At 30.3% G+C, this 11,722-nt stretch overlaps 1 protein-coding gene across 14 annotated transcripts; it reads left to right on the plus strand.

Annotated features, from left to right (window-relative positions):
* The first annotated feature begins 405 nt into the window (after positions 1 to 405).
* Positions 406 to 2,410, plus strand: LOC135153007 (uncharacterized). Of its 14 annotated transcripts, XM_064094564.1 has the most exons (6): positions 406 to 619; positions 1,160 to 1,274; positions 1,402 to 1,437; positions 1,541 to 1,600; positions 2,037 to 2,103; positions 2,174 to 2,410. In XM_064094564.1, the coding sequence occupies exons 2-6, from the start codon at positions 1,254 to 1,256 to the stop codon at positions 2,308 to 2,310; spliced, it is 321 nt and encodes a 106-aa protein (XP_063950634.1). In that variant the 5' UTR covers positions 406 to 619; positions 1,160 to 1,253; the 3' UTR covers positions 2,311 to 2,410. The 14 variants fall into 14 exon arrangements, 3 of the variants coding, with proteins under 3 accessions (XP_063950634.1, XP_063950632.1, XP_063950633.1); XR_010292452.1 differs by adding an exon at positions 1,838 to 1,953 and having other exon boundaries at positions 406 to 1,437; positions 1,548 to 1,600; XR_010292453.1 differs by adding an exon at positions 1,880 to 1,953 and having other exon boundaries at positions 406 to 1,437; positions 1,548 to 1,600.
* The last annotated feature ends 9,312 nt before the right edge of the window (positions 2,411 to 11,722 follow it).

Raw genomic sequence — 11,722 nt, forward strand, 5'->3', positions numbered from 1 at the left:
TTTCTTGTTAAGTAATTCAAATAATTTAAACCATATTTTAAAAATTTTCATATTCGGGTACAAGGAACACCCAACAGAACACCTAACTTAGCTATAGGGAAGCGCAACATAACGTTGTGCACAAGGAGATGAGGAGGATATCGAGGCGATAGAGTCACTACACCATAACTAGCCTTCTACAACAATTTTCCCCACTGTTGCCGTAGAAGATGTTGCCGTAGCTATCTATTAATCTAGCATGTTACAACAATTTTTAATTACGTTAGCATAGACATAAACAAAATGTTGCCAAACAATTATATAGGCAAAGAATATTAATTTTAATAAAGAAATATGTAAAGGAAAAGAAAATATTTTTAATAAAAAAATATTTTTAATCAATATTTTATATATATGCAGGTCCCACTAAAAAATTGCCACGCTGTTTGAACAACTCAGCTCCAAATTACACTAATTCATCATCGACACTCAGCCCTCTTTCTCAATGTCGAGAGCTGAAAAATAGGGTTCGAGAGCGGCGAAGAGAGGGCTGGAAATGGAAGCAAGCTGTGAGTTAAGGGAGGATTAAAACTTTATTAGTTCTTGAACTGGGGTTGAATTTAATCTTCTTTGATTTAAGGTACTATTCTTACTCGATTTTGTTTCTTGTACCTGTATATGCATATGCCTGTGTATGTACATCTCTCTCTCTCTCTCTCTCTCTCTCTCTCTCTCCCTTCCTTTCTCTCCCTCTCCCTCTCTCCTGAGCTGTTCCTTCTCATGTCTAGGTCAGATTCACTGTTCGATTTTCGGTTGCATCGCTAATTACTACTAATCACACTCTAGATCCGTGAATCTCGGATACGTGTTCGCCTAATTCAACTCGAATCTGTTGTTAATTTGTTAATTAGTGTTTGACTCAGGTCTTGACTTCATTAATTAAGGCTCAGCTACTTGGATAATGTTTATCTTACTTATTGTGTCTATAGCTTGAATGGCCTAATGATATAAAACCCCAGGTTAGCTGTAATTTTATTGATTTTTTACATTGTTATTTCTATTTATGCCTCTTTCAAATAATTTGCTCCTCAATCAGGGTAGTATGCACTATGCACTTTAAGTATTATTGCTGATATTATTGTCCTGTTTTTCTTGACTAATTGTCCTGTTTTTCTCAAAGATTGGTAGTGCCAGGAAAAATGGAATTCTTTTAGAAGCCATTTAAATCCTCACAGATCTTGACATGTCGATTAAGAAAGCTTATATTTCTTCTTATGAAAGATGGTTCATGGATGGTAAGTTTAATTATCACTAATCCTTTTCAAAAACTTAAACTTTACAATCTTTTTTTTATCACTAATTATGATGTATATTATTTTGTTGGTCACAATTTTTCATTTGAATGATTTGAATGGAAACAAGTTAATAGATGAAAGTGTAATCGACTACATGGAACAGGTTAATATTATTAACTTCTTAATTTTTGTATTTCTCTATCGGATTAATTAAGACTGCTACATATATTGTTATTGAATTTGTGTTACTTGTTTTGATTTTACAGTCTCTAGGTAAAATCCAATTTGCTGGATCGAAAGGTATTGAGAGGTTAACACCGGAGCAGGTACTGCCATACTTATATCCACTTATCTTGCTGATTTGTTTGCTTTTATCCAGTAAACTTTAATAATAATTTTAATGTTGTGTGTTAGTTCCAACACAATATGATTCAGAGACCATTCCAATTCTTGTTGTGCCATCACTTTCTTTTCCTTTTAATAGTTGACATGCTAGTAATTAATTACGAGCAATACAGAGCATTATTAATTAATTTTGTTTATGTTTTGTTTCTCTGATCTAGACAGTGATTATAACTTATATTTGGTCTAACCTCTAACAATAGCAAGACGTTTGTTCTTGGAATCTTGCTTCATGGAAACAAATATTTGAGTGTGGAGTGTTGGTTCAAAGAAACAGGTTTCTGAGTTTAAATCGAATAGCATGCTTTCCTTGGATTTAGATCAATTGATTGACCCTTCTAATGTTTTGGAACATAATAGGTGCTTCTGATTGACAAGTCTGAAAGATTTATCTTTAAGCCAATGTTACATGAGCTTCTGAGTGGAGGTATGACTAAAATTAAACATTTACTTGGTTGTATAATGCACCTGCTAACGGACAGAATGTTTAAGTGCAGAAGTAGATTCATGGGAAATAGCTCCACGGTTTTCAGATCTTCTAGCAAAAACTGGTGTGCAATTTTTACAAGATAGAGTGAAACTGGTGTGCTATGTTTGCGGTGCTCGGATTCTTTATGATTTGTTAAGTGTTTGACATAAGTAGTAGTATGGATGTATATTTTGGATGTTTTTGGAATGTAGGGAAATCTATGTATTCAAATAGTACCTTTCAATTTGATAATTTTTAGAACCTATTGCAATAGTCATATAAAATGTGTTGTACTCGCTTTATATTTACTGTTGTTATCTGTACAGCAGTGGGACCCACCAAACAGTGGACCTAATATATGGACCCACTGTTTGGTGGGTCCCATATTTTTTTCAAAATTGTGCCTTTTTGGCAACGAAATTAAGATGTTGCATAAACTGTTGCCTTTGCTGGCTAAGGCAACGCCAAAAATACTAACAGCCCAAAATCGTTGCCATTGCAAATTTTCAGCCTGCTGCAACAATTTATGGGCCTCTGGCAACGTATTTGTAATGTTGCTGAAAGCCATTTACGGCGCAGTGAGTTAATGTTTTGCCATATCAGACATTTTTTTTTCGTTAGGTTGTATTAGATGTTCTTTCATGGGTTCTAAATGATATTTTGAAAAAAAAAATTAACGCATCGTAAATAATTTTTTTTTACAATGTTTATCAGTTAATGAAAGGTCTGTTTTCCTTTCGAAATGATCAACCCGGAAAGAAATCTAGATAAAATGCATTAACGTCATTATTAAATATACCGCTTACCTTTCTAAATATGGAGGTGTAGAGCACTGCCATTATTATCGTGACATATATTTTTTCCACCATTTGATTAATCACCAAATTATTTGCTGTACACCTTTTATTACCTTCAGGTAGAATCTAATTATCAAATCACCCTTTCAATAAATTATAATAATTCAAAAATAATTTTTTTTAAGTAATTCAAAAATAATTTTTTTAATTAATTCACCCAACAGAACACTTAGGTGAACTATTGGGACGCGCAGCAGAACAAATGTGCATAGTGAGATGAGGAGGATATTACCCAAGTTATATATTACCCAAGATGTGCATAGCTATATTACCCAAGTCTTCTAGATGGTTGTATTAGGTGTTCTGTCATGGGTTCTAAATAAAATTGAAAAAATATAAATATTGTCTGACATTTACCATGAGTAACTTGTTGAGGAGTTCTTTCAACAAAAAACATCACAGGATAAAAAAAAAAAATTAATTGTAACGTGTCGTAAATTAATTTTTTAACAATGTTTTTTATTAGTTAATGAAGGTATGTTCTTAAATTTCGAAATCTTGATAAAAACTTGATAAATTCCCCCAGTAAGAAATCTAAATAAGCAAATTTAACGTTGTTATTAAATATACCTCGTCCTTTTTCTAAATCCGAATGTTTAAATCATTACCATGATTATCGTCTATATTTTTTTTCCACCGTATGATTGGTCAGCAAAAACGGATTCTAAATACGGATCCAAGTGAAATCTTGTCCATTATGAGAAGCTTGGTAGGTGTTTTTTTCAAGACGCATGCAACCCTCCGTTTTCTGTTCTATTAGAGATTCTGTTTTGCGTACTTGTACCGTTTACTAGTGTTCTGTTTTAGTCAGTCATCATAACAAACCTTAATTAAAAGTGGTGAGATGGGACAGAACCCTAAAGTTAAATTATTAGTGGTTTTCTGCTTGCTAGATGAACTTTTTTTTGACGGTGTAAAATTTCTTTGCTAGACACGACATTGCATTTAAGTTTTATTTTTTAAGGCTCTATGTGAACAACACGAAGAACCTCATGGAGAATTCGGTTTTTTATCGCTAATTGTTGCAAAGTAACAATTTAAAAAATTATAAACATATAAAAATTTTAAAAATTCTAAAACATATAAAAATCCACTACGAAAAATGAAACGGGACACTTATTTAACAAAAAATTATTTATTTATCTTTTCAAAATTTTTGTAGAAATGTTTAAACTTTAATTTTACTAATACGAACGTGATATATTGCTTTGAATAATTCAGAATTATTAAAACTCGGATTAACTTAAATAAAAGCTAAAAAATACTATGAGATAAAAATTGTGGTAAGAAAACCCGATTTTCTGACCAAAAAAAAATAATTCAAATTTTTAGGGGTAAAAAATGTACATTGAATATTTGATAAAAATGACTCTAGGGGTTAACCTATAATACAATCCTTCGTAGACAAAATACATGAATGTATTAAATTTAAAATTATTATTAAGTCGTGTGTAAAGCCGTAGGGTCCATCAAAGGGAGACGTGACTGAATTCCAAAAGTCACTTCTTCCTTACTATATAAAACCACAAACAGCACTATGTAACCGCATAAAAAACCAAGTCACAACAACAAATACTACCCAGAGTCCTATTTTACATCATGTCTTCAGAAGCAGATAAGATGATCCTGGATGCTGTCAAGGAAAACACAAGGATGAAAAAAACCATCACACATCTGGAGGAAGAAAACAAAAGGCTGAAAAATAAGATTAAATTGCTTGAGATACACCACTCAAACAATGAAAGGATGATAGATTTACTTAAAAGACACAAGGACGAGCAACAGGCACTCGGTCTTCACATGATAGATCCAACTAAGTTCGAGCCCCCAAATATCGGTAAGAAGAGAAAGTTGGAACATGGTGAAGGAAGCCAAGTTCCCAGGGATGAAGGAGAACAGAAGAAAGAATAGGTTAATTTATATGTATTTTTATTTTGTGTTCTTTGTGAATCTTTTAATCTTCTCATATATGAAAAATATATATGCTTGAACAAATTAATGTTTTTTTTTCTGTGTGGCTTTGATAATACATGCGATGATATTAAAAAACATAGAACAGAGGAAAAAAAGAGTTTGAGCATCTTTTATGACGTTATCCATGTAAAATGACTTATTTTTATTCTATTATAAAAAAAAATAAGCATTAATCAAGTAATATATTAACACGAAACAAAAGGCGCGGGGTTATCGTATTGGAAAAAAAAAATTCCTTTTCAGTTTTTAATTGATTGTGTCTAATCAAAATATGGAATTTTTTAACAACTAACAAAGGAATTAATTATTATTGGGAGGTCTTTTGATTTCTTTAAGATTCGTTAAGATGTTCAAGTAAAACAGATCCAGTAAAAAGGATGAAAAGAATTTTGAATTTAACGGAAAACAGATTAGTAGAATTAAATGCTGAGTTAATTGACGTTACCCATACTATAAATGATAAAAATTAAAACTACAGAATCGTTTAATTGAATCGTTTCACCATATGTTTGTTACGAATCAACTATCATTTTGTTCCATATCAAGGATCATTAAAAAGTTAAAAAAATTTTAATTTGTGCCTGGAAAACTGAATATTAAATAATACATATTTTAAAAATGAAATATTTTTGAAATGATTCTTATTGATGAATCACTAAAAGACGCAGTTCCATCTATATTTTTTTTTTATTTTTGAGATTCTTTTTATTGATTTCAATAGAACACTCTATAGAAAGATATGGAGATCTAAACTATGCTCGCTATTTCTCGTGCATTCATTTTTCTACAAAAATAGAACCACCTGTCAGAGCAGTCATATATATTTTTTGAAACAAAATTTAACATAGAGATTACGTCAAAAAATATGAGGCGTTAAAAATTTATGTTAAAAATTCATGCAAGAAATTTATGTTAAAAATTATTAAAATGATTGTATTTCACAAAAATATCTTAATTGTAATCGTCAGTCCAACAATTAGGATAACGTGTTATGTGAGATAAGAAAACTAGATATTAAAAAATAAATACTCGTTTTTTTTTATTAAAACAGATGGTTGCACTTAGTGAAGTAAAAAATCAAGAGTCAGTTTTGTTTAATGCGGTTATACATTGTTTGAAGACAGTTCCTGAATGTAATCCAATAGCCGGTTTATTTTTTGAAGTCTATAAAAGGCATCCGAGTAACAACAAAAACTCCCCATTCAACTTCCCAAAAAACCAATCTAAAAAACATCCTCAAGCACTTCTCTCTCAAAAAAACAAAGATGGATTCAAACACACAGATGAATCTCTTACAACTTACTAATGAGAATGCTTCAATGGAGGAAAGAATCAAGATGCTTCAAGCGGAAAACAGTATTCTCGAACACAAGATTAAGCTGATGGAGATTCAGCAGACGCATGATGAAGCGGTGGTAAAAGTTCTTAAGGATCATATTGAAGAACGAAGAGCCTTCAATCGGTTACTGAGGGATGATTCAAATTTTTCTCCATCGGAAATGGAGAGACATGAAAAGATTCGTGAAGAAATAATCAACGAACACGAGGCCAAGAAACGGGCAAAGGTTTCACCGAACGTGGATGAACAAGGAAAGAAGTAAATTAATTTTTAGTATTGAAAATATGTTTATTTTGTTGTAATCCACTGTCTAACTATGAATAAAAGTTAATGTTTATTTTAATTTTGTGTTTTAGTGTAAATGGTTTTTTTTATTTAAATTTCTTTGTTCTGTAATATTTTTGCTTTACGATCATTTTTTCCGATTCAGAACATGAATGAAAGATGCACATTTCTTAATATTCTATTATTTAAATCAAGTTTTTAGTTTTTTAATGTAAAAACGTGGTCAATAAAATAGTGAAACATAACAAGGAAACGTAACATCATACATTCAGTCTGAGGAACACAGCAAAGAACTCTTTTGGGAAAAGGAATTTTTTGATATCTCGGGGGTGTAGTTCGAAGCAGTGTTCCGAGGGAAAGACCTGTAAGGATGTAATTAATAGAGTAGATGTTTCTTACCAGAAGCATGCAACTTTTGACATGGTTCTATGCATCATTATTTTTATGGGTACTAGTAAAAAATGTTATGCTCAGTTGTCATTATATCAAATCTTTAAAATACTGGCGGTTATATAGGATAAAACATTTATTCAAGTAAATGGACTACAAATTTGTCAATGTTTGTTATTCTCATTGATTGTTATTCTCATACAAAATTAAATGTTTTGCCTTTTATAAAAAACATCACAAAAAAATCAATATAAAAATGCATTAAAGTTATTTGATTCAATATAACAAATTTTGTTTTCTTACAAACTAATGTATAACACACAGCATAATTTAAACAAGTCGTTTTAATACATTGTAAGTAACTCATAACGAATTAATACAGAATATATTTTTTATTGTTTAAAAAATATTCTTGCGAATATCGAAATGAAACAAATAATGTTACACTTTTAAATTCAGAATTCCTCAAAGACGTGTCTAAATGTCGTGGGGTTTGTCTAGTGAAGTCGTGTATGCATACCAAAAATCATCAATGAATTATAATAGTTCAAAAATTAGTTTTTTGTTAACTAATTCAAATAATTTAAAATATCTTTTAAAATTTTTCATATTCGGATACAAGGAACACCCAACAGAACACCTATCTTAGTTATAGGGAAGCGCAACATAACGTTGTGCACAAGGAGATGAGAAGGATATCGAGGCGATAGAGTTAATCAGACTCGCATTGAACAAAATGTGTGTTAAGTCAATTCAAATTTATTGATTTTCCAGTCAATATTCGTGCTGGACAAATTTTATTACCCTTCAGGTAGAATCTAATTCTCAAATCACCCTTTCAATAATTACAGTAATTCAAAAATAATTTTTTTTAAGTAATTTAAAAGATTTAAAATATTTTTAAAATTACTATAGTCGTAAATAAGAAAACACCCAACAAAACACTTAGGTGAACTATTGGAATCCGCAGCAGAACGATGTGCATAGTTAGATGATAATGATATTAACCAGATTATATTACCCCCAAGATGTGCATAGCTATATTACTCAATTTTTTAGATGGTTGTATTAGGTGATCTGTCATGGGTTCTAAATAACAATGAAAAAAAAAGGAATATTGTCTTACATTACCATAAGTAACTTGTTCAGGAGTTTTTCCACCAAAAATACATCATAGGATTAAAAAATTATTTTAACGTGTCGTAAATTTTTTTGTTTAACAATTCTTTTATTAGTAAAATGAATATATGTTCTTAATTTCGAAATCTCGATAAAAACTTGATAAATTCCCGCAGCGAGAAATCTAGATAAAAAAATTTAACTTTGTTGTTAAATAAACCTCGTCCTTTTTTTTAAATCTGAGTGTGTAAATCATTACAATGATCTTCGTGTGTGTTTTTTTCGCACCGTATGATTCGTCAACAAAAACCGGAATGTAAATATGTATTTGTAAATCATTGCCATGATTAACCAAAATTACGTTTTTTCACCGTTTGATTAATCAGCAAATTAATTGCTGTACAACCTTATTACCTTCATGTATTATCTAATGCTCAAATCACCCTTCCATTAAATTATATTAATTCGAAATATAATTTATTTTAAGTAATTCCAAAAATTTAAACTATCTCTTAAAACACTTAGGTGATTTATTTGTATGCCCAACAGAATGATGTGTATAGTTAGATGAGGAGGATGTCGAGGCGATGGAGTAAAACCTTAACAGATAGATTAAGTTAAGAGAAATAATACCTTATCGAACGATTTACTTATAAATTTTATAAATTTTTTTTTTCACAAAAATAAAATATAAGCACTTCCGACCTCATTTTATATTCTACAATGATTTCTCTCATTAAAAAATAGAAAAACAAGGATTTTCGTTTTAACAGATTTATGCAGTTAATAAATTTAACCTAAGAGTCAGTTTCAAAGAAATTCAAGAGTCTGATTTTTTTAATGCGGCTATTCATTTGAAGCTGACAGTACATGCATTTAATCCAAGTCAATTTATTTTTTCAGCTTATAAAAGGGATCCAAGCAAATATCACTCTACACTCATTCAAAAAAACCAAAAAAAACATATCACACAGCGTGATCATTTTTCTTCTCAAACAAAATTGATTCAAACAAAGAAATGAATCTTTTACAACTGAAAAACGAGAATGCTTCGATGGAGCATAAGATAAAGTCTTTGATGGAAGAAAATAGCGAACTCGAAGAAAAGATCAAGCTGATGGAGATTCAGCAGGCGAACGATGAAGCTGTGGTAGAAATACTTAAGAATCATGTAGAGGAGCGAAGAGAATTCAACAGTTTTTTGCGGGATGATTCAAATTTCGAACCAGCTGAAATTGAAAGACGTGCAAAATTACGTGAAGAAATAATCAGCAAACGTGAAGACACCAAACGTGCAAAAGCTTCACGAGATGTAGAGAAAAAAGTAAAGGATTAGGTAAAAAATTATTAGTTTTTGTATTAATCCTGTTGTAAGCAGCTTTTAAATTATGAATAAAAGTTTTTATATTATTTATTCGATCTCCATTGCAAGTTTTAGAAAACATTAAAATTTTGATAAATGATTCTCTTAACTTATCAAAATGAGGAATATATCTATATATATCTTTTTCTCCGCATAGGCTTTTTCCTTTGCGAATACAGTCTGTATCCATTTAATTACTCGAGTTTCCAATTAAAATTTATTAATCTAGTAAAGAACCAATAAATGAGCCCATATATAGAAAATAAAATTAATGCTTTTTCGGGATCCAAGTGAAATCTTGTTCATTATGAGAAGGTTAAAAAAAGTCTATGTAATCGAGTAGGTGTTTTTTTCAAGACGCATGCAACCCTCCGTTTTCTGTTCTATGAGAGATTCTGTTTTGCGTACTAGTACCATTTACTAGTGTTCTCTTTGGTGAGTTATCATAACAAACTTTTAATTAAAAAGCGATGATATGGGACAGACCCCTAAAGTCAAGTTACTAGTGTGTTTCTGCTTGATAGACTAACTTTTATTTTTTTAAGGCTCTACATGAACAACACAAAGAACCTCATTGGAAAATACGATTTTTTTTATCCCTAATTGTTGCAAACTAAAAATTTTAAAAATTATAAACATTCTTATTCAAAACAGAAATACCCTATTTATATCAAATACTACGAGATTATATTTAAATTTGAATAAACATGGTGGTAAGAAAAACCGATTTTCTAACCCAAAATAAATAATTCGATTTTAGGTGTAAAAAATGTACACTGAATATTGATAAAAATGATTAGATGCTGGTTAACCTACAGTACAATCCATGGTAGACAGATACATGAATGTATTAAATATAAAATTATTATTAAGTCGTATGTGAAGCCGTAGGGTCCATCAGGGGAGACGTGACTCAATTCCAAAAGTTACTTGCTCCTTACTATATAAAACCACAATCAGAACTATGTAACCGCATAAAAAAAATCAAGTCACAACCACAAATCCTACCGAGAGTTCTATTTTACATAATGTCTTCAGAAGCAGATAAGATCATTCTGGATACTATCAACGAGAACACCAAGATGAAAGAAACCGTCACACTTCCGGAGGGAGAAAACAAAAGGCTGAAAGATAAGATTAAGTTGCTTGAGATACACCACTCAAACAATGAAAGGATGATAGATTTACTTAAGAGACACAAGGACGAGCAACAGGCGCTCGGTCTTCACATGATAGATCCAACTAAGTTCGCGCCACCCCAAATCGGTAAGAAAAGAAAGTTGGAACACGGTGAAGGAAGTCAAGTTCCCAGGGGTGAAGGAGAACAGAAGAATGAATAGGTTAATTTATATGTATTTTATTTTGTGTTCTTTGTTAATCTTTTAATCTTCTCCAGTTAATATACATTCTTGAACAAGTTAATTTTTTTTTGGGGCTTAATCTTTTAATCTTCTCCAGTTAATACACATGCGATGATATTAAAAAAAACATTGAACAGAGAAAAAAATGAGTTTGAGCGTCTTTTATGGCGTTATCCATGTAAGATGACTAATATTTTTTGTATTTTTAAAAATAACCATTAATCATGTTATATATTAACACAAAAAAAAAAAAAGAACGGGGTTATGTTATTGGAAAAAAAAAATTCCTTTTCAGTTTTTAATTGATTGAGTCTAATCAAAATATGGAATTTTTAACAACTAACAAAAGGATTTTATTAATAATGGGAAGTCTTTTTGAATTCGTTAATATTCGTTAAGATGTTCAGGTAGAACAGATCCAGGTAGAACAGATCCGGTAAAAAAGATGAATAGAATTTTGAATTTATCAGAAAACGGATGAGTCGAAATAAATGCTGAGTTAATTGACGTTAACCATATTTAAAATGATAAAAAATTTAAACTATAGAATCGTTTAATTGAATCGTTTCACCATATGTTTGATACCAATCAACTATCACTTTGTTCCATATCAAAAAGATCATAATAAAAGTTATAATTCTTTAACGTGTTCCCGGAAAACTGAATATTAAATAATATATATTTAATATTAAATTTTTTTGAATTTTTTAAACGGTCGTTAATTTGTTCAATAAACAAACTTGAAGATCCCACAAAGGTGAATTCAAAAAAAATATAAAAACAAATTTATTTTTTGAAAATGAAATCCAATAAAAAGCTTAATGTTGTTCGATAACTAAAAACATGTAAAATTTTTGGTATAATGTGTTTGTTACTATGCTCAAGATAA

This window comes from Daucus carota, chromosome 5 (genome assembly GCF_001625215.2).
Source record: "Daucus carota subsp. sativus chromosome 5, DH1 v3.0, whole genome shotgun sequence".
NCBI lineage: Eukaryota > Viridiplantae > Streptophyta > Magnoliopsida > Apiales > Apiaceae > Daucus > Daucus carota.

Excerpts from the sequence above, each read along its gene's own strand:
- LOC135153007 (XM_064094562.1), top strand. The coding sequence starts at position 1,342 with ATGATGTATATTATTTTGTTGGTCACAATTTTTCATTTGAATGATTTG. Across the intron at positions 1,438-1,540 it reads TAATCGACTACATGGAACAG|TCTCTAGGTAAAATCCAATT; the intron begins GTTAATATTATT and ends TTGATTTTACAG. Across the intron at positions 1,601-2,036 it reads AGAGGTTAACACCGGAGCAG|GTGCTTCTGATTGACAAGTC; the intron begins GTACTGCCATAC and ends GGAACATAATAG.